This window comes from Chionomys nivalis, chromosome 19 (genome assembly GCF_950005125.1).
Source record: "Chionomys nivalis chromosome 19, mChiNiv1.1, whole genome shotgun sequence".
NCBI lineage: Eukaryota > Metazoa > Chordata > Mammalia > Rodentia > Cricetidae > Chionomys > Chionomys nivalis.
The window spans coordinates 41,036,156-41,063,039 of NC_080104.1; the positions used below are offsets into that span (position 1 = coordinate 41,036,156).

Sequence of the window (26,884 nt, forward strand, 5' to 3'; positions counted from 1 at the left end):
CACTGGCGTCCGCGTCGGGGCTGGGGGTAGATTTATATCCGCCCGATCAGCTGACGATCTGCATTGCAGCCTGCGGAGTGCAGCGGCGCCATGTACGCTCTCGCCGTCTTCGCGAGCCTTCTGGTCGCCGGTGAGCTTCGGGGGTACTCGGTCTGGTGGAGAGGGACGCTGTAGTGTGTCCCCTGGGTCCTGGTTGCAGGGCAGCCCGGCCGAAACGGGCCTCGCCCTCGGCTCGCTTTCCGGGACGCGCTTGGCGAGGCCGCACAGGGCGCAGGCGCAGGCCGGGGCCCGTGTCTGAGGGGACCTGGTCCCGACTCCCTGAAAACTCGAGTGGGCAGATGGGGGAGGCGGCGTGTCCCTTGTGTGTGTGTGCGCAGGCTTTTGCCCAAGGCCTTGCGGGTGGCCTCGCTTCTCCCAGGGTGGGTGGGAGAGAGTGGGAATCGGGATGACCTCTCCCTTCCCCCACCGCCTTGTCCCTGTCCTGGTGCTTGTGAGCGACATGGCCTGAAGCCTGGTTCTGCAGGCCAGGTTGGCTCGTGACCTCTGCCTCAGACTGCACGGTGTGGGGGTTGCAAGAAGCTCCTGTGTGTCTGCTTTTGTCTGTGTTTGACATGTGTGTGAATTCCGGAGCGTAGTCGGTCTTGGGGGGAGTTGTGTGATCCCCATTGCATCGAACCTCTTATTTTTCCTGTTTGATCTGGCGAAACCATTGGCCAGCCTTTATTTTGTTGTGTGAGAGCTGGGCACAGAAGTTGGGTTTCTAAAATGGTACCGATGTTTTTGTTAAAAAGCACAGCAGGTTACCATGGCAGCGCCAAGGGACCCACTGCATCACCTTGATTTTAGGTGAGGCCGCCTGGTTCGCTGTGGCGGATCTTTCCCTTACATCTTGCTTTACCTGGCCTCATTTCATGCACAGACAGCTATGAATTGAGAATTTAATCCCTACAGAGGGGCTCTCAAATTGGCATTTTCAGGTCATAGCCCACCAAAGGAAGTAAACAACTATAGCCCCCAACTTCAGGGTTTGCTTATTTGTAACTAGTCAGTGGGGGAGGGGCTCTTTCTAAGACAGGGCCTGGCTAAGTACCCCAGAGTGGCTTTAAACTTTCTTGGGGACGACAGTGTCTTATGTAGCCCATGCTGGCCTTGAACTTGCTACACAGCTGAGAGTTACATTGAACTCCTGATCCTCCTGCCACCACCTAAGTGAAGGGGAATTACCTGTGCTTAAAAGAATAAAGTTTTGATCAGGTTAGGGTACTGAGCATTTGCGGTCTCAGCATTTGGAAGGCTGAGATGGGAGGGTCTTGAATTAGAGGCTAGCCTGCGCTACACAAATTTCAAGGCTAGTCTGGGCTATGTATTGAGATTGTGTTGCAAGAAAATGAAAATAAATGCATTTGATCTTGTTGGCATTGAGTCATCACATCCCTCGTGAGTTCTGATTCACCCACACCACCAAAAACAGACTTCTTTTTTCTCTTTCTGCAGTGTGGGGCATTGTGAACTTGGACCCTCCTCTGTCACACTACAGTCCTTAATTGTTTTCCTTGGAAAACTAAAATCTATTGCTAATGCATATGTAGTTCACCTGCCCTGGTTAACTAGGTCCTGTCTTCACTGAGCACTTAGGTTTGAAGGGCCTTGGTCTAACTGCAGGCCCTTCCTGTAGCCAAGGTCACACTGATAACTGGAAGAAAGCTACTTTGTCTGATTACTCTCCACCACTGAGTTGTCAGAAAAGCCCGGGGTAACTCTTGCCCTTGTGTGCTCCCTGAGGCTCTCAGAGCCTGTGGGTTCAGTGTGGCACTACTGTAGTGCAGGGTGCCAATCAGGCTCTGGAGAGAGTTCTTGACTTGCGCTCTAATGACATCCTGAGTGCTTAGTGTTGCAGGTCCTGTCCAATCTTCACAAAAGCCTGGGGCTACCGACACCTGTACTGACGCCTATTTTGGGCTACTCTTCACAACCCATCCAGCTTTCCTGCCTTTCCCACCTAGACAGAAAGAGATGTGCTAAAAGAATTGAAGGCCAGTTTAACCTCTTCATAGGGAATGAGGACAGGTGCCCAGACTTAAGCTGTAGGCTGTTGTCTGGAGGATGTGAGACTGTGTCTCTTTACGTGTTCCATTAGCAGGACTGCCCAGATACCACAGCAGGTGCTCGAAGTTAGGCCTGACCTCGGTTCCATTTTCAGGCTCCACATGGTCGAGGGAGAGTGAGCCCTAACTCCTACTGGTTTTCTTTGATCTCAGTCTCCAGAGCACAGGTGCACATGCATACACACATGCGCACGCGCACACACACAATTTTTAAAAATATATAAAGAATAAAAACAAAACAAAACCAAACCCTGTGCTGGCTGTAATTTTCATGCATTCGCTCTCCAGAATGGTGACATGGTGCCAGGGTCAGCCTAACCAGCACAGGGGCATCATTAGCTGTTTGCAATGGCAGCCCCTGAATCCGCTCGTGCTGTGTCTGGGCCTGTTTGCAGGAAACAGCTCAGCTCCCTCCAGTGTCCGGGAATCTTAGTGCAGGACGTGCAGTGGGGGTCGCTCCAGTGGGAACAGGTGGGTCCGGGTTGGTGAGCAAGGAGCTGGCAGGGGAGAGATGCTCTCGCCAAAGCTAAGATGCCATTGCCGCTGTCACTTGGGCTGTGGCTAACCCCTTAGTGTCTGTACACACAGAGGCTGTGTATTGTAGCCTAGCCTACTTAAGTTATAAGTAACAACAGGAACCCCCAGTTTCACCTGCTGATTATGCTGAGTAAATCCTGTTTAGCGAAAGGTAGCTTTTTTTTTTAAAGGCAGGTTCCTGCTTGTAGCCTACTGTGCAGCACAGGTTAACCTTGAACGTAATCCTCCTGTTTCACAGGCCAGAGTGCTGGCTGGAATTACAGGTGTGAGCCACCATGCCTAGCCTCTGTCAGTTTTGTGTTTGGGTGTGTGTTTGTGTGGTGTGGGGGTATGCATGCCTCTTCAAGGCCAGGGGAGGCCGACAGGCACACTTTCTCATACTTTATCCCCTAGAGTCCAGGTCTCTCACTGAACCTGAGAGCTCAGCTGGCAGCCAGCAAGCCAGCCCCAGGCATCCTTCTGTGTCCGCCCCCACAGTGCTTAGGTGAGGGTGTGTGACCAAGCTTGGTTTATGTGGGTGCTGGGGATCTGAACTCAGGCCCTGGGGCTTGTGCAGCAGAACTGCTGAGCCATCTCCCCAGCCCATCTTGTCAAGTTTTTGACGTGTATTTGACAGGTTGTTTTGAAGTGTATTGGCTTTGAGTTGGAGGGAATTGTCTAGCTCAGGGAAGGGGAACCTAGCCTGTGGTTTTACTTTCTCTCAAGGGCCTTGGAAGCCTGGCAAGCACCCTAGACTCTTAACCCTAGGCCTCTATTTTCTTATGTAAAACTGGAATGTCCAAGCTATTGTCAGGATCTGAAATGGACGGGAAGAGGAAGGGCAGGTTGTTGCTCTTTGGGGTTGGGACACTACTGGGAAGTCCCTGAGGCCAAGGCCTGCTTCTTGGATAATGGCTGGCCTTTTTTGACATGAACTCTAGGGTATTGGCTCTAAGCCTTGTTCTCCATTGCAGGAAGTTACAGATCTGACCCCCCCCCCACACACACACACAACTGAGGGTTGAACTCAGGGCTTCTTATCTTGTCCTAGGTATTCTGGATTTGCTTAGAAAAAGAATAGGCAAGATCACTGATTGCATTGGCCCGCCTCCTTGTTTTTGTTCTTGGTCCTGGGGGACTGAATTCAGGACTTTGCAAATTAAGCACCTACTCTCCTATTGAGCCACACCTCCAGCTCAATTTTTTTTAAAGGTTTATTTCATGTGTGTGGGTATTTTGCCTGCATGTATATGCATGTCCCCTGGAACTGGAGTTACAGACAGTTCTGAGCTACCAAGTGGATACTGGGAATTCAACCCCTGTCCTCTCTCTCGAGATGCAGGTAGTGCTCTTAACCTCTCAGCCATGCTTCCTACCCCCTCCAGCTCAATGTTTTTTTTTTTTGAGATAGGGTTTCATTATTGTCCTGGAACTCACGATGTAAACCAGGTTCTCTTTGAACTCATAGAGATTCAGCCCCCTCTGCCTCTGCCTCCTGAGTGCTGAGACTGAAGGCCCCGCTCAGGCCTTGAACTCAGAACCTCCTTTTTGGTCTTGATCTGCCTCTGCCTTCCTAGTCCTGAAGTTTTGGGTGTGTATTGATCACTGTGTCTTGTTTCAAATTATACACTGTTTTATTTATTAACTTAATTGGTGGCGGCACTAGTGCTGGAAGCTAGGGCCTTGTGATTGATTGCTAGGCAAGTACTTTTTTTTTTTTTCTTTTTTCTTTTTTGGTTTTTCGAGACAGGGTTTCTCTGTGGTTTTGGAGCCTGTCCTGGAACTAGCTCTGTAGACCAGGCTGGTCTCGAACTCACAGAGATCCGCCTGCCTCTGCCTCCCAAGTGCTGGGATTAAAGGCGTGCGCCACCACCGCCCGGCAAACGTATACACTGTTCTGTCTGTGTGTATGCCTGCAGGCCAGAAGAGGGCACCAGACCTCATTACAGATGGTTGTGAGCCACCATGTGGTTGCTGGGAATTGAACTCAGGATCTTTGGAAGAGCAGGCAATGCTCTTAACCGCTGAGCCATCTCTCCTAGGCAAGTACTTTACTAGTGAGCTAGATCCCCAGCTGCTCTCCGCTTAAGACGGTGGGCACAGCAGGGCATAGTACCATGAGCTTTTAATTACAGCACTTGGGAGGTAGAGGCAGGTGGGCACAGCAGGGCATAGTACCATGAGCCTTTAATCACAGCACTTGGGAGGTAGAGGCAGGTGGATCTCTGAGTTTGAGGCCAATCTGATCCATGTAGAGTTTCAGGCCAGCCAGGGCTGCATAGAGAGACCTTTTAATTAATCTCAGGAGCACAAGGGCAGAGCTCTTGTGAGTTTGAATTCATCCCGATCTACATCGTGAAACTTGGTCTCAAAACAAAACCAGCAGTGGTTAAGTGGTTAAGGTGGGGGCAGAGACTTTGACTATTGTAAAAGCACTAGTTACTTTATTCCTTGTTTTTTCGGATCCAGTGAAGTTCCAGAATAATCCTTTGGAGTCTAGGTTTTTGAGACGGGGTTTTGCCATCTTGGCTGGCCTGGAATTTGTTACGAAATTGTTGTCGTCTTCCTGCCTCTGCCTCCCAAGTTGGGATTATAGATAGGTAGTCCAGGTTGGGTACGGAGCATAGTGTTATCTCACTGTCAACACTGTGGCCTTAGGTCAGGTACTTAATGTCCTGATTTCTTCATATGCCACCTGGCATCCATTGTTACTCCCTCGCCTCAGTGCCCTGAGGATTTAATGAATTTCTGCGGCTCCACACTGATAAGCACGATATCCGCTTGTTTTTTATCCTTGTCCCACCAGCATGGAAACCCTCCTCTGCCCTTGGCTTGGCAATTTCCATGGCGTCTTTTCATATCAAGGGTTGCTGTGTAGATTAGCAACAAATTTAAAAGACTTATTAAAAATGTGTGTTGGGCATAATTATGGAGTTAGGAACATAAGTAGGGTAGTTAGCCAGCAACTAGGAGGTAGTGAACCAGGTTTGGCTACCAGGCCAGCCTTTAACGCTCCTAACGCTCCAACATCAGTGGATCCCAACTGCTTTTTAGAGTAAACACTTGCAACTAGACCTGTTGTCAGTAACTGTGGATCTTGGGGTAAGTCTGTTTAAGTCCCGAGCCTGGCATTATTCCCCATATTTACATACGCTGTTGGGATTAATTAATAATCACTACATATAGAAAGCAGGTTCAAGGGCTAGCTTGGAACGATAGTGTCCACTGCCATCTCCCTGCCTCACTCAGTCTCCCTCTTCTCAGAGCCTCACGCATGGAACTATACCCACAGAGCTACCGTTTTTCCTTTCCCTTCTTTAACAGAAATGGTATTATGTGCACTGTTTTTGCTTCTTGGTCTTTTTAGACATGCAGAGAAGTGGGAGGGGAGTTGACCCCATGTATTTATTCAGTGACCAGCTTAAGAAATGGTCTCCTCTGCCAATAACTCTAGCCTGGGTGCCAGTCATACACTGAAGCAGAACCCTCTGCCCTATGTGGTCTGTTCATTTTGATCTCATTCATGAGACAGCATCTCACATTCACCCCGCTTCCTCGTAACTCACTGTGCTGCCCAGATTGGTCTGGAAGGATTGGTAATCCTGCCTCAGCAGAGAGAGTCACTTCTGTTTCCAAGGCTTTAGATCTATGAACCAGTTACAATGGCAGTGCAGCCAGTTCCTGAAACCCCTGACCTAGCTTATTTTATCTACCGCTTGTATGCAATGGTTTGTTTTCGGCTTAAGCAACAGGAATTTATTTCTTATACATCATTTGCTTCTCCCTGGAGGGATCTCTCTCCAGCTTGCAGTTTGCTTTGCTAATATAGGGTCGGTGGGTTGGGGCTGGGGAAGACACTGACTTACTGACCAGACTGCAAATTTGGCATATTTTTACCAAGTTCCCCAATAGTCTCATTTCCTGTTCCAGTATTCCTGTCTAGTTATCATGTCCCCTAGCTGGTTAAGAGTGGTTAGGTGGCGTTGGTGGTGGTAAGATGGCTCAGATTTGAGTCTGATTCCAAGGACTCATATAGTGGAAGGGGGACTGACTTGCAAGTTATCTGACCTCCACTCGTCTGCACAGAGAGTAAGTTAAGTTAAATTCTTTTTTTTAAAAAGTGTACGTGACCTTGTGGGTCCTTCCTAGACCATCTTCCCCCAAAATAACGTCCCTCTGTGCCTTCATGTCTGCTGAGGTATATAGCCTTAGTGTTCCTGCTGCGCTGCCTGAACTAGACTCTCATCCCAAACTCGGCTGAAGCTCTTCTGGCTTAATGGCAAGCTATTCACCGTGTTTGCAGCTTATGCCACAGTGCTCAGCATTGTCAGGTGGCAGTGTGGGCGAGAAAGGATGATGACCGAGGTCAGTGTCAGAAACTGAGTGCTGATAGTGCCAGAGAGGGCCATGAGATGGGTCAGCAGGTAAAGGCGCTTGCCACAAGCCTGCACAACCTGACTTCCATCCCTGGGACTCCTGGGACTCAGGTGGTGGAAGGAAGAGAACTGACTAGTTGTCCCTTAGCTTCTGCGTGTGTGCAGTGATGAGAGTCTCTGCATGCACATGGAAATAAACAGATGTGATTAGGGCTGGAGAGATGGCTCAGTGCTTAAGAGCACTGACTACTTTTGCACAGCACCTAAATTTTGATTCCCAGCCCCCATGGGGCAGCTCATCACTGGCTGTAACTCCCTTCCTGGGAACTGGGTAGTCTTTTTTGGGCTCCACTGGTACTTTTCTCACACATACATTTATAAGTAAAATAACCTTTAAAATATGTAACTAAGAATAGTGTTTTTTTTTTTTTTTTTTTTTTTTTTTTTTTTTTTTTTGGTTTTTCAAGACAGGGTTTCTCTGTGGTTTTGGAGCCTGTCCTGGAACTAGCTCTTGTAGACCAGGCTGGTCTCGAACTCACAGAGATCCGCCTGCCTCTGCCTCCCAAGTGCTGGGATTAAAGGCATGCGCCACCACCGCCCGGCCAAGAATAGTATTAAATCTCAGCTTTCTCAGTGCTTGGGTCGAACCCAGGGGCTCTCAGATTAGACTGTTAGAGACAGGTTCTTTCTGTGTGGTTATTGCTGACCTCAAACCGATGGCAGTTCTCCTTCAGCTTTTCTTGTGCTGGAGTTACAGCTCTTCTCCACCATACCTGGTCTGTCTACTTCTCTGTCTTGTCCCTCCTGGAGTCCTGCTAAGCAATCAGTCCCCCTACCCATGAGCTACATTCCCAGCTCTTTTATTTTGAGATAGGGTCTCAGTAAGTGTGGCAGTTTGAACTCTTAGTTCTGTAGCCTTGGCAGGCCTTGGATTTGTGACCTTCTTGCCTCAGCCTTCTGAATAGCTGGGATTATAGGTCAGTGTCCTCACGCTGGGTGTATCCAGTCTTTATCAGGATTAAGTGGAGCAGTTTATGTTCGTTCTGACGTTAACACTGAGACATTGTTTCTGGGAGCTGACAAACCCAGCATGACTCTCTGGGCTCAGATGAAATATACTTTCACAGTAGTTTGTGGTCAGGGTGGAGGGACACCCCCGCCAATGCCTGTGGGAGATGATTTTTCTGTGGGTCGTAGGACCCAGAGGCAAGATGAACCTGAAAAGGGAACCAGCTATAATTTGGGGAAGTGACATTTCCCCACCCTTCCAGAAACTGGTGGTTCTCTTTGGGTGTCGGGGTTTTGATTTGAGTGGGCAGTGCGGGGAGGCCTCTGTGAGCAGACTGAGTGACCCCTGAGAATGGCACCGTGAGACCTGTCATTGTGCGTGCTAATAACAGAAAAAACTAGTTAGAGACCCCAGGACCCCCTTATGTGTAGAAGTCACTGCAGACTCCAGAGAGCTTGTGGATTATTGTTATTAGTAATTCCCGTGGATTATTGGTGTCCGTGTCACTCCCTTTACCCCTCGGGTGTGTGCATGTGTGCTGTGTGTTTCTGGTTTAGGCAAGTGCCTAACCACTGAGCCCTGTCCCCTCCCCCACAACCTCGACACCTGGCTGGTGTTATTTAACACACAGCTGCTGCTGTGTTGGGTCTGCTGATCCACATGTCAGATACTTCTGGAAAAAAGAATTGATGTGAGGAGCTTGCGGTATCCCCCCTACCCCTCTTTGGGGTCTCTGGGATCTGCTTATAAGCCTGCACCTTGAACAACTGAGGGTCATGGGCTGCAGCCAGAATATCCAATCTTTCCCAAGGTAACTTTCTACTCAAGGCAGATTGGCTTAGGTCCTCGTGATGGCAGTGGCAGAGCTGAGCAGCCAGCCCGAATGCTGGCCATTCCAGCAGCCTGCCTAAGTTACCAGAGGAGGGCTAAAATGTTAGTTTTCAATCAAAGGAATCTGAGTGAAATTGTAGGTGGCTTGCTTGTGTCCGAGACCTTTGCTCTCTGAGACCTTTGCTCTCTGAGAAGCCACACAGGTCAAGTTTAGATCACGGCATTTGCCCATTGGTAGGGTGTGCCTGGTGTGTCATCTCCAGTGATGCCAGTGCCCAGGCTGCATGGCCCGGTGTGCAGGGGTCCGTGCTGGTGAGCGAGGCTGACTGAGTCTGTTTCCTAACCTGGACTTGCTGGGCCAGCAGTGGAGCATTGCTGTGACCAGCTCTCCTGAGGTTCTAGAACCGTGCTGCTGTGCCTCTGGGCCTGCCTCTTTCTTCTCCCCTGGCCTGGCCGGAGCCTGGGCTGTCCTTCAGGACAGGGTGTGGTGATCTTATTTAAGTATCTGGAAGTTCACCTCCTCAGCACCGTTGTGTAACCACTTGAGGAAGAACCTTGTCAGAATCGGTTTCTTTTGAGTTGAGGTCTCACAAAGCAGGATGGGCGACATACAGTAAAGCTCTGGAAGCGGACTCTGTAAGGAGACAATTACATGTCGTGCCACTGAAGGCCTCTGGAAGCCTAGCTGAGTAGGGAGACAGGCACTGCAGTGTATCCACTTCCCTGAGAAGTGTCCCCAAAGGGAACCTAGGACAACACTGGTTCTTCTATTCGTTTCTAAGCAACTTAGCTGTTGCCGTGGTGATGCATCCCCAGGCACTAGATGCAGTAAGCTGGGGAATGCAGTTGCTCAGGCAGCCTGAGCATTTTCCTCTTACTCTTTTGGTAACCAGATTCAAATGACATTAGGTTACATTAATTGTTAAAAGGAAGGGCACAAGGATGGTCCAAATATAGAGGCTATTCAGCGAACAACAGGTAGGTGCGTATTCTAGGCAAGATGGTTGCATTGTATCCATGGTTTGCAGAGCCCCCGTGGAGGCAAACCTGATGAGTGACAGACTCAGATGTTCTGGTAAACAACGGCTGATGAGCGTATGCATCAGTAGGGTTTAGTTTTGATTGTAGCAAACACACCTAGAATTAGAGCTGCTGCAGCCTGGTAGAAGGGTGCATCAGTCATCGCTCGGAGCCTGGTGTTCTAGCTCTGGCTCTCCTAGGAGAGACCTCTGAGACAGACCCTCAGCTTCACGCTTTTCATCCTTGTGGTCTAGCCCTTTTTTTGTTCATGTTCCAAGATGGCTGAGGTTCTAGCCAGTGTGTCTAAGTTTCATGGAAGATGTAATGGCCTCTTCAGACCCTGCTGCAGAGGAGATTGCATAGTCTCTCATTCTGGCATCAGTGTGCTAAGCTGGGCATCCATGCTGGTTGCGTGAGAGAAGGGAGATGGATGTGGGGAATGGCTCGTCTTCTGTACAGGACAGCAGCTGTTTAACCAGTTGTAAGGGTTATTCTGACTTAAAAAATAACCTGAGGAAAAAATAGTTTCATGCTGAATTGTAAACACTAGAACATGAACAACTTTTCCATTGGTTCTCCCCCTTGTCCTTCCTCCCATGGTTTATACTTGGCCACATAGATCTCAGAATTTTCCAGGTACCAGAGACCCCGTGTGCTTCCTAATTTCATCTTCACAGAGGCCCTGAGACGGTTTCTATCTTTGCAGATGATTGACATGAGTAAGTTATCAGGGTTAATATACAGCCAGGCTGGGGGTTCGATCCTGGTGTCTCGGCTGTAGTCCTTGCCCTTTGAGAAGAGAAGGCTGTGAGAAGTAGGGCAAATGTTTCTACATGTGACGGTTTGTCGGACTGGGTGATGGCTCAGCAGGCATGAGGACCTGAGTTTGATCCCTAGAACCCACAAGCCACATAAAATGGTGTCTAACCCCAGCACCGGGGAGGCAGAGACAGGTGGATCCTGGGGCTTTCTGGTCAGTTGTGGTGATGTAATATGTGATCCTATTGAGAGATCCCATGTCAAAAATGTAGGAGGATGGCTCCTGAGGAATAGCACTTAAGATTGAACTCTACACCTACATGCATGTACACTTGTGACATGCACATACATGTGCACAGAATAAAGAATAAGTTCCAGGTATGTGTTCCAGACAATGAGTCTGGCGTAGGGAGTTCCTCGGAGGGTAATTAGCTGGTGGCTACTGCCCAGTGTTACAGTTCACAATGCATTGTAGCTGCAGTGTTTGCTCCTCGCATGGCTCCCCTTGTTCTGACTTGTGCAGAACTTGTTTAGCTCCTAGAGAAACCAGAACTGTTTTCTCAGCTCCTGGCAGGTGTCCTGGGGCTCACTCCCCTTGCTTGACTCCTGGGACTTGGGGTCAGTGGCTAACAGCCTCTGAGATGGTTGGCCTACAGCTGTCCAGGTCTCTGCTCTCCCATGTCCCTGATAAATATCCAGTGGACCTAGAGAACAGCTTCTGTCCAGCTGTGTGATGTGAGCCCTCTGTTCTGATCAGGAGAGTGGGTCTCCAGGAGGCCCTGCTGCTGTCAAAGCTGCAGGTGATTACAGTGGCACCCACTGTTGTGTGACGGCACATGTTTTATAGGTGTCAGGTAATGCTTGCAGCTCCCTTGAAGCAGGTTCTAGTAACACCCCACTTGCAGACTTGAGGAGGCCGAGGCCAAGCTCTCCAGGGCACATGACTAGAAGTGAGCTCCAGTGCAAGGCCATGCCAGCCAGGCTGGGATGCGCTGCCGGTGACAGTCCCTGAGGGATGAGGATGGTGGTTGTGGTGAGCTCGGGCAGTTATGGTGTTTGTGTATGATAAGATCATCTTGACTCTTCAGTCGCCTGGCATCAGAAGCTTTGGTTTAATGGCGCACACACAAGCTTGGGAGAACAGTAGTTTGCACAGGAAGTGGCAGAGCTAGGCCGGGAGGCGGGTCATGTTCTGTGCCATGTTTAATTAAACGTTGCTCAGTGCATGGGATGAATCCAAGGAATCCTGGTCTGAAGCTTTAAATCCTTCAAGATATCTCAAGAGTGCCCAGGCCACACAGGACTCTGAGCAATCCTTGCCTCCCAGCCTTCTGTTTTATTTGTATATATAGGGTGGAGTGTGAGAGGCGGTAGGTGTACATGTACCATGGTGTGAGTGTGGAGGTCAGAGGTCAACTTGTGGGGGTTCTCCCTGTCACACAGGTCCCAGGGATCTGACTCAGGTTGCCAGGCTTGGCAGCATACATGTCTTGTCCATTGAGCCATCTTGTTAATTCATTTTATTTTGTAGACAGGATCTTGTTAAATACCAACTGACTTCCATAATCCCCCTGTCTCAGCCTCCCTCATGCTGGACTTTCAGATGTAGACCACTACACCTAACTTCTGAGTGTCTGTCTCTTAAAAAATAAAAACACCTCCCCCAGCCCCACCCCCACATTTATTTGTGTGTAGACACACATACCACATGTGCAAATTGTGTCAGTTTTTTTACCTTGTGGGTCCCAGGGGTCGAACTTAGGTCATCAGGCTTGGCAGTGAGTACCTTTACCTTGAGCCATCTCACCAGCTCTCTGGAAGTATTTTGAGTCTGGCATCAGGCCGGATTCCCATCATCCATTCTTAATACCAAATGATTCTGTTGATATCTAGTTTTATTTTAGATTATTTTATTATTATGTTGTTTGTCAGAACTGGAAATTGAGCCTGGTTCCCACCTATACTAGGCAAGCTCTCTGTTTGCCATTGCACTCTATCAACCATCGTAGCCACTTTTTGTTTTGTTTGAGACAAGGTCTCAACTATAGCCCTGGCTAGCCAGAGAACCACCTGCCTCCTGGTGCTGGGATTAAAGCTGAAACCAGGTATGATGGCTTACCTTTTCCCGTCAGCACTAGGGCGGCTAAGGCAGGAAGATGGGAGTTTGAGGCCGGCCTGGGCTACAAATGGAAGCCTTATCTCAGAATAGTAAAGTGGGGGCAGAGGAGACAACAGTTCTCTCCTCTTCCCTCCCCTGAGGACAACTTCTCCAGCCAGGGCTTTGACTCCGGTGCCAGACCCTTGACTTGAAGTATGGTTTAATTTGGGCTTGCTGAGTGCTGTTCATGTCTGTAAGGACATGCATAACAGCAGGTTGAACCAGGACCCGCTAGGAGCTCAGGCAAACAGTCTGAGAACTTTCTTAGAGGTTGTTAACCAACCACCCCAGAGGGAAGTTGATTTTTAAGGACAAGCTGTGGGAGGCTGAGAATGGAGGCCAAAACATTGCCTGGGAACATATTTTTGGGAAATAACTGGACAGAAAGTGGTTTGGGGTAATTACTTGAAAAGGATTTAGTTTTGTTTTTGATTATGTGTATGTATGTATATGAGTATGGGTGCCCATGGAGGCCAGAAGAGTGAGATCTTCCTGGAGCTGGAGTTATAGGTATTCAGGTCCTTTGCAAGAGCAGTCTATTCTCAGCCGCTGAGCAATCTCTCCATCCTGGGTAATTACTACACTTGGTTATTGATGAATACCCCGGGACTGGGTGTCACGGCAGCCAGGCCTTTCCTTGGTGTGTCCGTGTTGTGTTAGTGGCCCTCTGCCTTTAATTTCTCAGTGCTCTGGGGTCTGGAAACAGCTCCACTCCCCTGTCATAATAGGCAGGGCAGCCTCACCTTTTTGAAAGCCACCGTGCATGTCTCTGAGATATTTTCCCTGCTCTTCTCCCGTGTGGGTCCTGGAGCCAACCCCCCCCCCCCATTATTTTTGCTCTTTGAGACAAGATCTCAAACAAAACAAGTCTTACAGTTCAGATAAGCCATTCTCCTTCCTCCTCCTCGTTAGTGTGGGGTTTGTGGGCATGTCATCGTGCCTCGGTTTTCCAGTGAGATGCTCTGCCGCCTGTGTTGTCTCTTTTTCACTTCTGCATCCTTTGGTCTTGTGGTTAAAGTGCAGATGTGAACCTGCTTGTCCTGTGGCCTCACATCCCTAGCCACTGCTGCAATGTTGCTCATATCGTGGGCTCCTGTCCTGGGAACAGGTCGTTGGATAGTGTGCTCAGGGATCTAATAAGATGCTGTTTGTTACCTGGGTCAGTGTTCCTTTCAGACCTCAGCCTCCTGGTCAGAACAGTGTTGTGATGGAGCATGCTTTCTATGTCAAGTTCCTAGAGGGCAAGGCAACCACATGGTTTGTCTGTGGCTTGGGCTTGTGATAGCAGTCGGTTCAGCAGGTCCCTGGTGACGGTGGGGGAAATAGGCAGTGCAAGCAGTCAGCTGTCCCACCGGCCCTGTCTTCCTGGTCTACTAGCGTTTGAGCATGCCGGCTTCCGGTTCCCCATGTGCCTGCCACTGTGCAGTCCTTTACCCAGAGACCCAGTTGGTACCTTCCTTTCCTCACTGGGGGGCACCAGACCATGTATTATTTTGTTTGGGAACATTGTTTTCTTAGACTGGTAGCCTAGACTGGTCTGGAACCCAGGGCAGACCTCAGACAGTGTGTATAGCTTAGCTTCTAGGAACCCTTTGCCTTATGACCCCCAGTACCCGTTTTCAGCATGGCTTGGCCTGCGTGTGTGTGTGTGTGTGTGTGTGAAGGCAGGAGTGTGGGCAGCAGATTCATGGTTCACTTGATAGTTTCTGAAGAGATGAATGCCATCAGGTGAACCTGCTTCATCTGTTGAGGGAACCTCAGTGAAGCTTGTGGACGCAGTGATGGAGCATATCATTCATTCCCTTAGTCTTTAGGAAGAGCCTGCTCGTGCATCCATGTGTGCCCACGTGTTTGTGGGATGTAGGCAGGTGGCTCTCTGTCCAAGGTGAAAGTGTCCCTGAGGGCTATGGGGTTTTCTTGTTTGACTTAGGCCGAGTATCTCCAAGGTTGGTCCTCGTGCTATCCCATCTTCCTTTGTGTCTGATAAAATCTCTGCATTGATTTTTTGTTTTGAGATATCTGATTGTGTAGCCCAGGCTGGCCCCAAACTCACCACCCCCTACCTCAGCCTCCTGAGTGCTGGGATTGCTATAATCAGGTTTTGATTTTGGGGACTCAAAAACCTGATACTGTTTCTAATAGATAGGACAATTGTGTCCTGTTAGTTCATGACTAAGGACAGGTTCTCTATCTGGCCAGCCATTTGTGTGACCCAGTTAGCATTTCATGGGCTAGTGAGGGCCAAGTGACTGCAGCCGACAGGCAGGGCAGGTCCTCAGAGCTGTGGACGTATGTACCAGGCTTGTTGGAAAGGGGCCCCTCCTCATATTGTTTCTCCTTTTAGCTCTGACCTCCCCTGTCCAAGACCCGAAGATATGCGCTGGGGGCTCAGCAGTGCTGTGCAGAGACCTGAAGACGGCAGTGGATTGTGGGGCCTTGAAGCACTGCCAGCAGATGGTGTGGAGCAAGCCCACAGCGGTGAGTGCCAGCCTCATACTGCCCTCTGGCCTCTCAGTTCTGGTTCTGTCCTGCGTACCTCAGAGTCCCATTCCTTAGGCACCTTGTCTCTTGGTGGTCTTCCACTCCCTGTGGGCCTTCCTCAGGCCTGTTCCCCTCCCCAGGCGAGGGGCTAGTGGGTTGTGATGCAGGCACACAGACATACCCAGCCTCCATTGTTCATCCCAGACTGCTCAGACCCCATCTGCTCACCGTCCCTCATCCTCAACCAGGCGGACCACTGACTGAGCCCCAAGACCGTGCTGTAGCGATGCCATTTATTCCCACTGTAACTGCACTAGGGAAGGAAGGTGACGATAAATGCAGCATGTTAATGTTGGGCTCTGGGAAGTGGATGGAGATGGGCAGACTTCCCATGCGTTCTTCTTCAGGGACCAAGCACAGAGTAATAGGGCTCTTACTGGCTTGTGCTGGGACACGTGGGTGGCACAGGCTCAGTTTGACTTAGTGGAGTTTGGGTTTGAACTTGTCAGGGCTGATCACCCACTTTTAGCAAGAGAAGAAAACTTGATTGAACATTGCCCAATCACCCAGTAGAAAATCGTTGTCGTGTGGCCAGGACTTTACCTGAATCTCATTTGCTTTCAGTCCTGTTTTGAGTATTGCTTTCTCTTAGCGAGTTTCATGTGCGTTGAGTGAGGACCGTGGAACCTGCTGGATGGATAGCGTGGCAGTGATTTAGGGCAACGCCGTGGGAGTGGGGGAGGAGGGGTTCGTTGGGTGATTGTGTTCAGAACTTTCTGTTACGTTCTTTTCCTCTTAGAAATCCCTCCCATGTGATATATGCAAAACTGTCGTGACTGAGGCTGGGAACTTGCTGAAGAACAATTCCACTCAGGTAAGCTACAGTGGAGCAGGGTGGGTGTGGGCTGTGGCTGGAGGCTGAGTGTCTTTGGGACACCTGTCTGTGACTCTGGGCTCTAGAGAGGAGTTATTGGCCCAGAGGCGGCAAGCACTGACATATGCGGGCCGTACAGGACTCACTAAATCTGACAGAGTGAGTTTGTTTTGCTCTTAAATGTTTTATTTTTAATTTTTAAAGATTTTTTAAATGTATTTTTCTTATGTGTGAGTGTTTTGCCTGCATGTGTATATTTGTTCCATCTATATGCCTGGTGCTCACAGGTCAAAAGAAGGCATAGAACCCCCTGGAACTGGAGCTGCAGGTGGCTGTGAGCCAACATGTGGGTGCTGAGACCCGAACCCCAAACCCAGGTCCTCTCGAGCTTTAACTGTTGATCCATCTCTCCTCTTTATTGATTTAATTTTTTAGGCAGGATGTCACTATGCAGAGAACTATCTATGTAGAGCAGGCTGCCCTCAAACTAAGATATGCCTGTCTGCCTCCTGAGTGCTGGGATTAAAGACTATATAGTACCAGCTGTTGTGTTAAGGCAGAGTCTTACTAGGTAGCCCAGGCTTTCCTTGAACTTTGAACTTGCTGTCTTTTGCCTTAGCTGTCTGAGTGTTGGAATTGTAGGAATATACCACCACAGCCAGCTCTAACGCCATCAATTGTCGGTGTACATATGATGTGTGGGTTTGCTCATCTATGTGGGCTGCTGTTGACTCTGGGTGTCTACCTCTATCCCTCTTCCTTTTTCACTAAAAGTGGGCTTGTCATTTCTGCTAGACTCTCTGGCCAGCTACCCCTTGGGATCTGCCTGTTCTTATACACGTACATTTCCCTGCCTCCCCAGCACTGGGTTTGAGGTGTACTTGCCAACTCTGACTTTTATGTATATGAATACTGAGGATCTAAACTCAGGCCTTCGTGATTGTTGCTGGTCACCGATGAAGGACCTTTTGCCTGTGCTGTGTCCCCTTGTAGGAGGAGATCCTTCGTTACCTGGAGAAGACCTGTGAGTGGATCCATGACTCCAGCCTGTCGGCCTCGTGCAAGGAGGCAGTTGATTCTTACCTGCCCGTCGTCCTGGACATGATTAAGGGGGAGATGGTAGGTGATCAGGGAGGGCCCAGAGCAGAGGTGCTGAAAAAGGAAGTGAGTTCATGGCTTTGCTTCTCTCCTGCAGCTTTTGACAGGGTTCCTTGCCTGGAGTAGCTGCGGCATGGTGGCCTTCCTGTCTGCTTTGCTGGGGCCAGGGTGTCTTGAACTCTTGCATGCTGTCGATAGATAGAAGAAATCAGTAATTCTTGTCAGGCCTCTTTCTAGAGCAAGCGCAGGGCTTCACCTCTGTGCGTGTAGACTTGAATAATCCTGGGGATGCAGTGTGGGAGCAGCTGCTGAGGTGCTCACTTGTTACAGCACGTGTGTGTGCCCAAGCTGGGTGCCAGAAACATGGGTCAGCAGTGAACCAGGAGCTAGCTTTGTGGAATTTGAAAGGCCTTCAGGAAGGAGAGGTACTGAAGAAGCCAGCCACTGGGGCTAAGAGTGCCAAAGATGGAGCCAAGGTTTTGTGAGGAAGGTGGACATGCGACACAGAGCCTTCTATGTCTCATGGCAAGATACCCAGGAAGGACATTATAGCGTTCATTACTGGAGGTGTGGTGGGCATAGTGGAGATGGACAGACACACATCGCGTTTTTTAAAGAATGAATAGACCAGCCATGAGCCTTACTCCTGGAGTGGCAATACAGAGCCTGCAGGGTTGGGAACATCTTCTGGGTCTCTGGGGAGTAGGCTGGATGGGATAGAATTGGGTGTAAACTGGAGATGTTCCTGAGGTGGTCATGAGTATAGTTACAGTAAGGGATGAGAATCTGAGCCATGTGGAAGGTGTTTGAAACCAGCTTGTGAGCGGATGGTGGCCATTACTTAGTCACTGGCCTTCCTCTGTCAGTGGCTCATCTTCCTTTACGGAAGAGCTGATAATGAGCAATAGCAACCTTTTGGTGCGAGGCCTTTGGGGTAGGATCTTTGGTAACCTTCCTATTTGTCCTAGGTACAATGCGTGGTGTGATGTTCTTTTAGTGGACTCGAGGGAGGAACTGACTGGATGGCAGCAGGCTTCTCTTGCTCTGTGGGGCGGGCTTTCAGCTGTCTCTTCTCCATTCCAGAGCAACCCCGGGGAAGTGTGTGCTGCGCTCAACCTGTGCCAGTCTCTCCAGAAGTACTTGGCTGAGCAAAACTACCAGAAACAGCTTGAGTCCAACAAGATCCCAGAGGTGGACATGGCCAGGGTGGTTGCCCCCTTCATGGCCAATGTCCCTCTCCTGCTGTACCCTCAGGATCAGCCCCGCAGCCAGCCCCAACCTAAGGTTAGCTGAAGGCGGGTGGAGTCAGGGTGAGCGCAGTGGGAGCATCATACACAGTGCTGAACAGAACTTCTCTGTCTGTCCCTTGACTCTGCAGTTTCTAAAGAGTGGGATATTTTAACTATGCAAAGATGCCCACCTCTTTCTGAAGCACAACCTCCCACTTTAGGCCATGCTCCACTGCTAGCCTCATGTAGTACTGATACCAGAATGAGTGGCCCACAGGTTATACACCTGGCTCGCAGGAGCTGTTAAACCAGTCATCGGTAGTACTGTGGCCCCGGGTGAGATATGACATTCTCCCAGAGCTTGCTGCTGGTCTCTTTGTAGGCCAACGAGGATGTCTGCCAGGACTGTGTGAAGATGGTGACTGACATCCAGACTGCCGTGAGGACCAATGCCACCTTTGTCCAGGGCTTCGTGGAGCATGTCAAGGAGGAATGTGACCGCCTGGGGCCAGGCATGGCAGACATGGTGAGCCTCTGGTTCCCACACTTTGGTTGTGTTCGGGGCTAAGGTGGGAGTAGTGACTACTGCACTGGTTCTGAGGGTGAGGTGCTTCGGAGATTCTTTTTTCTCGCTGTCTTAGCAGGGTGTAGATTGATTGTGGGTAGGTGAGTCGGAACTGGAAGAAAATCACTTTGGTAAAGCTGTTTTTTTTTTTTTTGTTTGTTTGTTTTTCCTTTTCTGTCACCATATATATTAGAAACACTAGAACTATTTTAATTTTTGTTATTTTAAAAAGTAGGGGTATATGTGTGTGCGCGCCACAGCATACAAAGACAACCTGTGGAATTGGTTGTGGGTCCTCAGGGACAGAACTCAGTTTGTCAGGCTTCGTGGCCTTGCCTTTACCTACTGAGTCATCATACCAGCCCTAGAACCTGCTTTTAAAAGCATGGCTGTGGTCTGTGAATGAGGCTTGTAGTTCTTCCAGGAAGTGGGCCACCTGATAGCAACTTGCAGGACAGCAGACTATTCGGTTCTGTGGCCTCAGAACCCACTTAGTATCTTGAGAGCTCCCAAATGGCTTTGGAACGTTCTTTCTAGTGTTTTGCAGCTGCATTCTCTAGGTTGCTAACAATGGTGACTCTGACCTTGGGGCATTTATAGACAGATAGACACTGAGGACTCCAAGGTCCATTTTTTTAGGAGGTAGAATAACCAAATTGCTGTATTAGTTAATCTTGAGTAGACACTTAGATCTATTCTGGGATTTTTTTTTTCCTTGTGAGAGCAGGTCTCTCTGTTGTAGCTCAGGCTGGCCTCAGCCTCTGGTTGCTGGGATTGTAGTCTTGTCGCTGTCCATTTTTAAGTCACTATTCGGCACTGTTGAAAGGCCATTTGGATGGTGACGAGCTGAACCCTTCTCTCTGCAGTGCAAGAGCTACGTCGACCAGTATTCTCAAGTTGCCGTCCAAATGATGATGCACATGGTAGGTGGCCAGGGGCTTCTGGTTGGCATTCTCATGGGGCAGCTCCATGCTTTAGGATCCTCCCTTTCCACTCATGGGCTAACGTAAACTCTCTTTGTCCAGCAAACTCCCTACTCATGATCCCAGCCCATCTTCCTGCCAGCAAAGTCTTCCTTAGCTGATGTGACCCTGGACTGCCCTGATAGCTGCCCTAGTTGCCTGGAACCTGCTAGTCTGTGCATGCGTGAGCTGGCCATCAGATTGCTAGTATCTGGCTGAACGCTGTGATCTGTAGGGGTATTGTGGCCTTGCCACTAAACCAGGGTGGGAGGATTCAAAGGGCAGCCTGTGTTCTGTGTCCAGGGAAGTAGGGTCAGTTATAGTTGCTGCTCAATTACCCAGCTCCTGATGGCATCTGATGATGTCCAGGGGTTTGTTCATTGCCTGTCAGACCCCAGGGAGCAGGAGTTGGCTCTAGTCTAACTGGTAGAGCGGGGGCGGGGGTTGTGCACCTGTCTCAACTCTCACGGACTGCTGTGAGTCCCTCCTATTCATGCTTGAACATAAGCCCTTTCCTTCTTTGTGTTACCACCCAGCTGCTGCACTGACCTGCTCCAGAGCAGTCCTTCTTGCCCAGTGGCTTGTTTATGAGCGTTGCTCATGCCCTGCATAGTAAAAACATCTAAAGGCAGCTTATAAAGACTTCCATGGTAAAGATAAACCTTTGATGTGAAGTGACCGGGCGAAGTTCTTCCTTCCGGGCAACTTCAGTAATTTTTATCATATAGTATGGGGGAAATTTTTTAAAAACGTTTTTATATATCAAATATTAAATTGACTTTTGAAAACAAATCAGTGAAATAATTTTATATGCCATGTTAGTTTTACTTGCTTTTTTTCCCTAAAAATATTGGAAGGTATCCCAATTGCTGGGATTAAAGGCGTGTACCACCATGCCCAGCTGGTCATTACCCTTGTATTCAGCTACAAAGGATATAATTTATATGACCATTTTCCTGACCTTTGTGGGTAAAGTAGACTGACTTTGGAACGTGAGCTTCCTTATAGCCATGTATATGCACCCATCCCGGTTTGTCACTTAGGATAACTGAAGCTGGAATTTCTAACCAAAGCCCACATATCCACCTTCCAAACTGGCATCTGGCCTGAGCTGATGGAGGCCCTTTCCAGGGGCAGTTTCTACCTGCTGCGTAGCATGGCCTGTTCCTTGAGGACTGGGCTAGCTTCCTATGCCCCATCTTTCCCTTACTGCCAGGATGTTGCCCTTCCCTTTATGACATCCTTATGCCTGAGTAACTGCTTGATTGTTGTTTTAATTTTTCTTAACTGTTGTGTCCTTTCCTTTCTCTTATTTTCACCTCCGATTTCCTGTTTTTTTGTTCAACAGCAGGATCAGGTATGTGATGAGATTTTTGCTTGTGGTAGTGGTCTGCTTCTAGTTGTTGGCTCTTTTCTTCCATTTTTTTTTCTTTTGGTCTGGCTTGGTGAGCTCTGACAGGTAGCACGAAGGGTCTCCCCATACTAGGCACCCTTCCCCTGAGACTGAGCATTTTGGGTCATGGGGCTTAACTCCCCCTTTTGGAGGGCCAGAGGGTGGTGAAGCTAGCAGGGCCTGTGCTCAGGTCAGCACCAGTACGCATGCTGTTGCCAGGGTAGCGATGGCGATAGCTTTCTTCAGTGAAGGCACCAGCCCTTCACAGTGGGTGGCATTGCATGACTTTGTGCTGTTTTCCTAATTCCAGAAATGCTTCTGCACGAGCAAACTAGTTGCAGACATGTGGCTTTACTTGTTGGATGGAGAGACTTGTACATGGTCTCTCAATTGTGGCTTCTACCCTTTAAGGAATGGGTCATGGGCCTCACTGTACAGGTAGCTTGCCGTGGGAATCAGTGTTTAGTCCATAGTGGCTAAGCCATTGCCCTTTTGGGTCTCTTCTGAATATTGCCTGCAGGCTTTAGGATTTGAGTTTTAGATGCTGGAAGGCAATTTGAATCTCACAGGAAAGGACTAAAAATTGAAATGTCTAAATTTTTATTCATGCTGCCTCAGCGAGATGGGCCCCCTAAATCTTGGCACACACCCTCAGCCAAAAAAAGCTTTTGTGCCTTTAGTCTCATTCTGACCCCATCTCCTACTCTTAAGGCATGTTAAAGACAGGGACTTCAGGACAGACACATGGCCTTAGTTCTCCAGCATCTGTTGTACAGGTGGACTATGCTGGGCTCAGAGTGCTGGCTGTAGTTGGTTCACACAATATACAGGGTCTGTAGATGGGGCTTGCTTGCTCTGGTCTTTGGCAGTGTGTCGGAATATTCATACATGGTTGGATGGTGAGGGGATCTCCGTGAAGCCCTTGTGACTGGACATGCCTCATCAGCTTGGGTCCTGGGCTCTCACATGTACTGTGTGCAGTTGTGGACATAGAAAAAAAAGCCAGCATTTCTTCCCCTTAATGCACTATTTTAAATGGTGCTGTCTCTGAAGGGGATCCACGTGGTTTTAATTGACACATTGGGCTTTCTGTGAGATCCTGGGCCTCGTGGTTCCCTCTAGAGAGCTTACCTCAGACAAGTATATAGCCCAGCCATCCTTGGGGGTACAAAACATGCTAAAAGACTACTATCTTATGGTAGCCTTGAGTAGAGCAGCAGAGGCTGAGGGCCGCTTCCTCCAGGTGGAGCTGGTGTCCGGGCACTGCCCTATTGGATTGAATCTGAAAGCTCAGCCTGAGGGGGAGGAGTCAGTTTTCTGTCAGGGTCTTAGCACCCTGACCTTGGTGTCTAAGGAGGGGTTTGAGGGTAGCAGGCACAGGCTGGCTGACAGTGACTCTTTCTTCAGCAACCCAAGGAAATTTGCGCTCTGGTTGGCTTCTGTGATGAGGTCAAGAAAGTACCAATGAAGACTTTGGTCCCTGCCAGCGAGGCCATGAAGAACACCTTCCCTGCCCTGGAACTGATGGACTCCTATGAGGTACCTTCAATCATTGCTGTGTGCTCCCAGAGCCCGTACCCTCCCCTTCCTCATTGTCATGCCCTCTCAGTCACATACTTTCAGAAGCCAGTCAGGGTAGCAAATGTATTTGAAATTGAGAGCTGGGGGATACTCCTATTTTCAGCTGACTGAGGGCCTGGCTCCAAGTTAACCATTCCACGTGTGCTTTCTAGGTCCTGTCTTCAGAGCCACAGTATAAACTGGAGGTTCCCCAAACACCTCTTTGGACTTGTTGCCTGTGTGTGTATGTACACAGGCAATATTGTGTCCTTAGAACCCTTCCTTGGCCAGGGTACCCTGCTCCATGCCATAAGTCTGCATTGAATATGACCTGATACCTTCACACACAGCACGTACATGCTCTTCTGATCCAGGAATACCTATGTTGTCTGGCCACCAGCTGTTTTCCTGTTCTGTGTCCTGCACAAACTTCTGGTTCATTGCCACTATGGCTTCTGGTCCTTAACCGTCCCCTTGTCTTCTGCACACATACTCCTTTGGTTCTAGATCACCCATGGCATCTGGCCACCAACTGTTCCCCGTCCTGCTTCCTCTCTGTCAATGTGTGGTCACAGGAGAGATGGCAAGGCGTCTAGAGTAAGGGAATTGTCAGGGTACCACTCCCTCCCCCTTCCCCCACCCCAGTTCCCAGAAAGAAGAGTCATCTGAATTAAGAATTCTAGTCTTTGGAATAAGAGCCTGTTGGACAGCAGAGATGAAACTCAGCAGGTGCAGAGGCCCCTGCCAGTACTATATTACCAGAGGTGGATTCCGGAAATCAAGAGCTGACGTTGACTTCTAAGTAGGCAGACACCAAATCTGTTCTACACTGCCATCTAATTCTCCCACCTGAACATAGTCTACAGAGTGAAGTGTTCCAGGAGGAAAGGGCTGCTGTGTGGTTTGGGGGGTAGAAGGGGTTTTTCCCCACCCTGTAGCTAGGGCATTGTACTGAAGAAGCCACCATCACATTGCATTGGGTAGGCAGTGGCCATTGTTGAGGTTACTGGCTGCCCTCTTTGCCATTCTGTGGCAGGAACATGCCTCAGGAGGTTAAGTCCCAGTCTTAAAACATTCTCTCTCTTCACAGGCTCAAAACATTATTTTCTGCAAGGCTTGTCATTTTGTGATGGAGAAGTTGTCTACACTAGTGGCTAACAATGCCACTGAGGTATGCTTCCCTCTTGCGCGGGGTCCACTTGCTGTATTCGAGTCAGAAGGTGCCCATGGGACATGGTCTCCTGACAAATGCACACCCCAGTACCCAGGAGGGAGGCTTCCAGCACCCTGTGCATTAGCCATTGTGCTCCAGGGGAGGGATTCCACCGTTGGTCTATTCCCTGGTGGGTCTAGGGTCTCGTCTTTCTCACTAGCTCCAGTCTGATGCCATCCTTTCGTCTGTTGCAGGGACTAATAATTCAAGCTGTGGGCAAAGCCTGCACACTGCTCCCCGCTCCCTCTTCCACCAAGTGCAAGGAGGTGGTGGAAACATTCGGCCCCTCTCTGCTGGATATCCTTCTGCGTCAGATGAGCTCGAGCTTGGTGTGTGGTGTGATCCACCTGTGTTCTGGCAACCCTGATTCAGTGGAGACACTTGAGCAACCCGCAGTGCCCATTGTGCCTGCACTGTCCAAACAGCCTGAACTGCCCAAACAACCTGCTTTGCGCGGTAGGTCCAGGCAGGGCACATAAAGGGAAAAGAGGGCCAAGGAGGACTCTGCCAATACTGAGCCCTGTGTCGTTTGTGTAGCACATGTACCTCAGAAGACCGGTGGGTTCTGTGAGGTGTGCAAGAAACTGGTCACCTATTTGGAACACAATCTGGAGAAAAACAGCACCAAGGAGGAGATACTGGCTGCACTTGAGAAGGGCTGCAGCTTTCTGCCTGACCCTTACCAGAAGGAGGTATGGGCATGGCTGTTCACTAATGTCCCAGTTAATGTCCTTTCCCTCTAACTGCAGGAGGTCCTGTGTTCTCTAGGCTTGAGGCTGGGAGGCAGCAAAGAACCTAGACTCCTGAGGTCAGTCTCCCAGAATGTCTAGCTGCATGGATACAGCCAAATCCTAACCCATGTCCCTTTCCTTGGCAGTGTGATGACTTTGTGGCTGAATATGAGCCCCTACTGGTGGAAATCCTGGTGCAAGTGATGGATCCTTCCTTTGTGTGTTCGGTAAGCCTCACCGGGAGCTTGGCCGTGTGGCAGCATGGATGTTGTCTAGCGGGGGCGGAATGGGGTCAGGGAGCAAGATAGCCAGGCTGCTGTCAGATTCTGGGACTTCTTTAATCTCAGCCCTGAAGGGGCTCGGCCAGGCAGCTCATTTTCTTCTTTTGTGCTTTATCAAACAGAGAATTGGGGCTTGCCCTTCTGCCACTAAACTGCTGCTGGGAACTGAGAAGTGTGTCTGGGGCCCGAGCTACTGGTGTCAGAACATGGAGACTGCAGCCCGGTGCAATGTGAGTGTCCTAGACTGCCTTCTGGAGAGCCACAGCCCTCACTGTTCTTGTCAAGGGGTGGATACGTGGGTACTTACGTGACATGGTGGCAGTCAGAATAAGTTTGTGGAGTTATCTTCCTCCATTGCGTAGTCCCAGGGATCAGGCTCTGGATTAGGCTTGCGTGGCGTGTGCTCTTACCCACCGAGCCATCCGTGTCCCTAGTATTGTTTCTCCCTTGTTTCACACATGATCCCTAGGATTGTACCAGAGCCTCTGCACAAGTCCTCGCAGGTCCCAAGAGACCCAACATGAGCTACTCCAAAGGTGTTTATGAGCGGGGGTGGGGGTCTGAGGACCACAGGTTCTCTTGATTGTGTCCTAGGTTTTCAGCATCTGTGACTTGAACAAAGTCAGGTTACATTTTAGAGTGATGCTGAGGTGCATGTGACCCATGAATGTTTTGTCTTGTGCAGCCTAACCTGTCTCCTTTTCTCCTCCCAGGCTGTCGACCATTGCAAACGCCATGTGTGGAACTAGTTTTCCAGCTTGCAGAAGTGCAGTCTACCTGTGGGTCTAGCATAATGAACACACAGATCTATTTGACTTAATTCTAAATAGGACCCCCCCCCTTTGTCCTTCCTCCATCTTGTAGCATTGCTGTCATGTGAGAGGTGCTGACAGCCCCTTTCAGTGTCCCCTTTCTGCTTGAAGGATGAGGACACTCAGGGATCAGCCCTCCAGCTGCCCTTTCACCCGTATACTGGAGGGGGTGGTGAGCCAGAGGGCAGGAGCATCTGAGCCCTGACTTGTATGGGGATGGGGCTTTTATGGCCACCTCCTACCTTGAAGAGGGAGCTGCTCCCCTTCCTGTGGTACCAAGGAGTTTCTATGGATAATTAGAAACACAGAATAATCAGGTCTTTAGGATGATGAAATTGCCATTGTCATAGCACAGAGATTTCAGAAGCACCTGCAGGTGGCTTGCTTGGGATGTTGCTGTCTAGGTCAGCCTTACCCCTCTGCTTTCCTGTATTCCCCTGTCTGCCTTGTTTGGGGTTCTGTGGGCTAGGGTGGGGAGGGGAAATTGCTGAATGTAACTTGCCCATGTGGGTCTGGCCTTTTTTGTTGTGTGAGGCCCGGGAACAGTGTTGTCTGCCCAGCTGTCGCCCTGCACGCGCCTTTGCTACCTTGTAGCTCTTGTTGAATTGCCCTTTTGCCACCTCATAGTGGATGAAGCATCTGCCTGGCAGCAGGTGATGAACTGAGGGGTCCCCGTGTAGAGTAGATACCGTCTGTTGAAGAGCTGAAGCTTCTCTCGTGCCTCCGGTTGCCAGGAGACAGCCAGCAGGATGGGCATGTGCAGCTAAAAGGACCTAGATTTTAATTTGTTTTGCACTAAAGTTTCTGTGACTTAATAAAGTTCTGTTAACCACATCTGGGCTTGTTTCTTTGACACCTCAGCCAGAGGCATGTGGGTTCCGAGTCCACTGCCCCTTCAGCTCCTAATGGCC

General features: G+C 49.6%; 1 protein-coding gene across 1 annotated transcript; it reads left to right on the forward strand.

Annotated features, from left to right (window-relative positions):
- Positions 1-26,807, forward strand: Psap (prosaposin). The gene is made up of 14 exons (XM_057794842.1): positions 1-130; positions 15,119-15,252; positions 16,055-16,129; positions 17,123-17,248; positions 18,311-18,511; positions 18,839-18,982; positions 19,888-19,944; positions 22,784-22,915; positions 24,027-24,107; positions 24,344-24,605; positions 24,687-24,841; positions 25,027-25,107; positions 25,284-25,391; positions 25,875-26,807. Exons 1-14 carry the CDS (start codon positions 91-93, stop codon positions 25,908-25,910), a joined length of 1,632 nt encoding a protein of 543 aa, XP_057650825.1. The 5' UTR covers positions 1-90; the 3' UTR covers positions 25,911-26,807.
- Positions 26,808-26,884: the final 77 nt, after the last annotated feature.

Coding starts and splice junctions, on each gene's coding strand:
- Psap (XM_057794842.1), top strand. CDS start 91: ATGTACGCTCTCGCCGTCTTCGCGAGCCTTCTGGTCGCCG. Junction 131..15,118: donor CGCGAGCCTTCTGGTCGCCG/GTGAGCTTCGGG, acceptor TTCTCCTTTTAG/CTCTGACCTCCCCTGTCCAA. Junction 18,512..18,838: donor GCAGCCAGCCCCAACCTAAG/GTTAGCTGAAGG, acceptor GTCTCTTTGTAG/GCCAACGAGGATGTCTGCCA.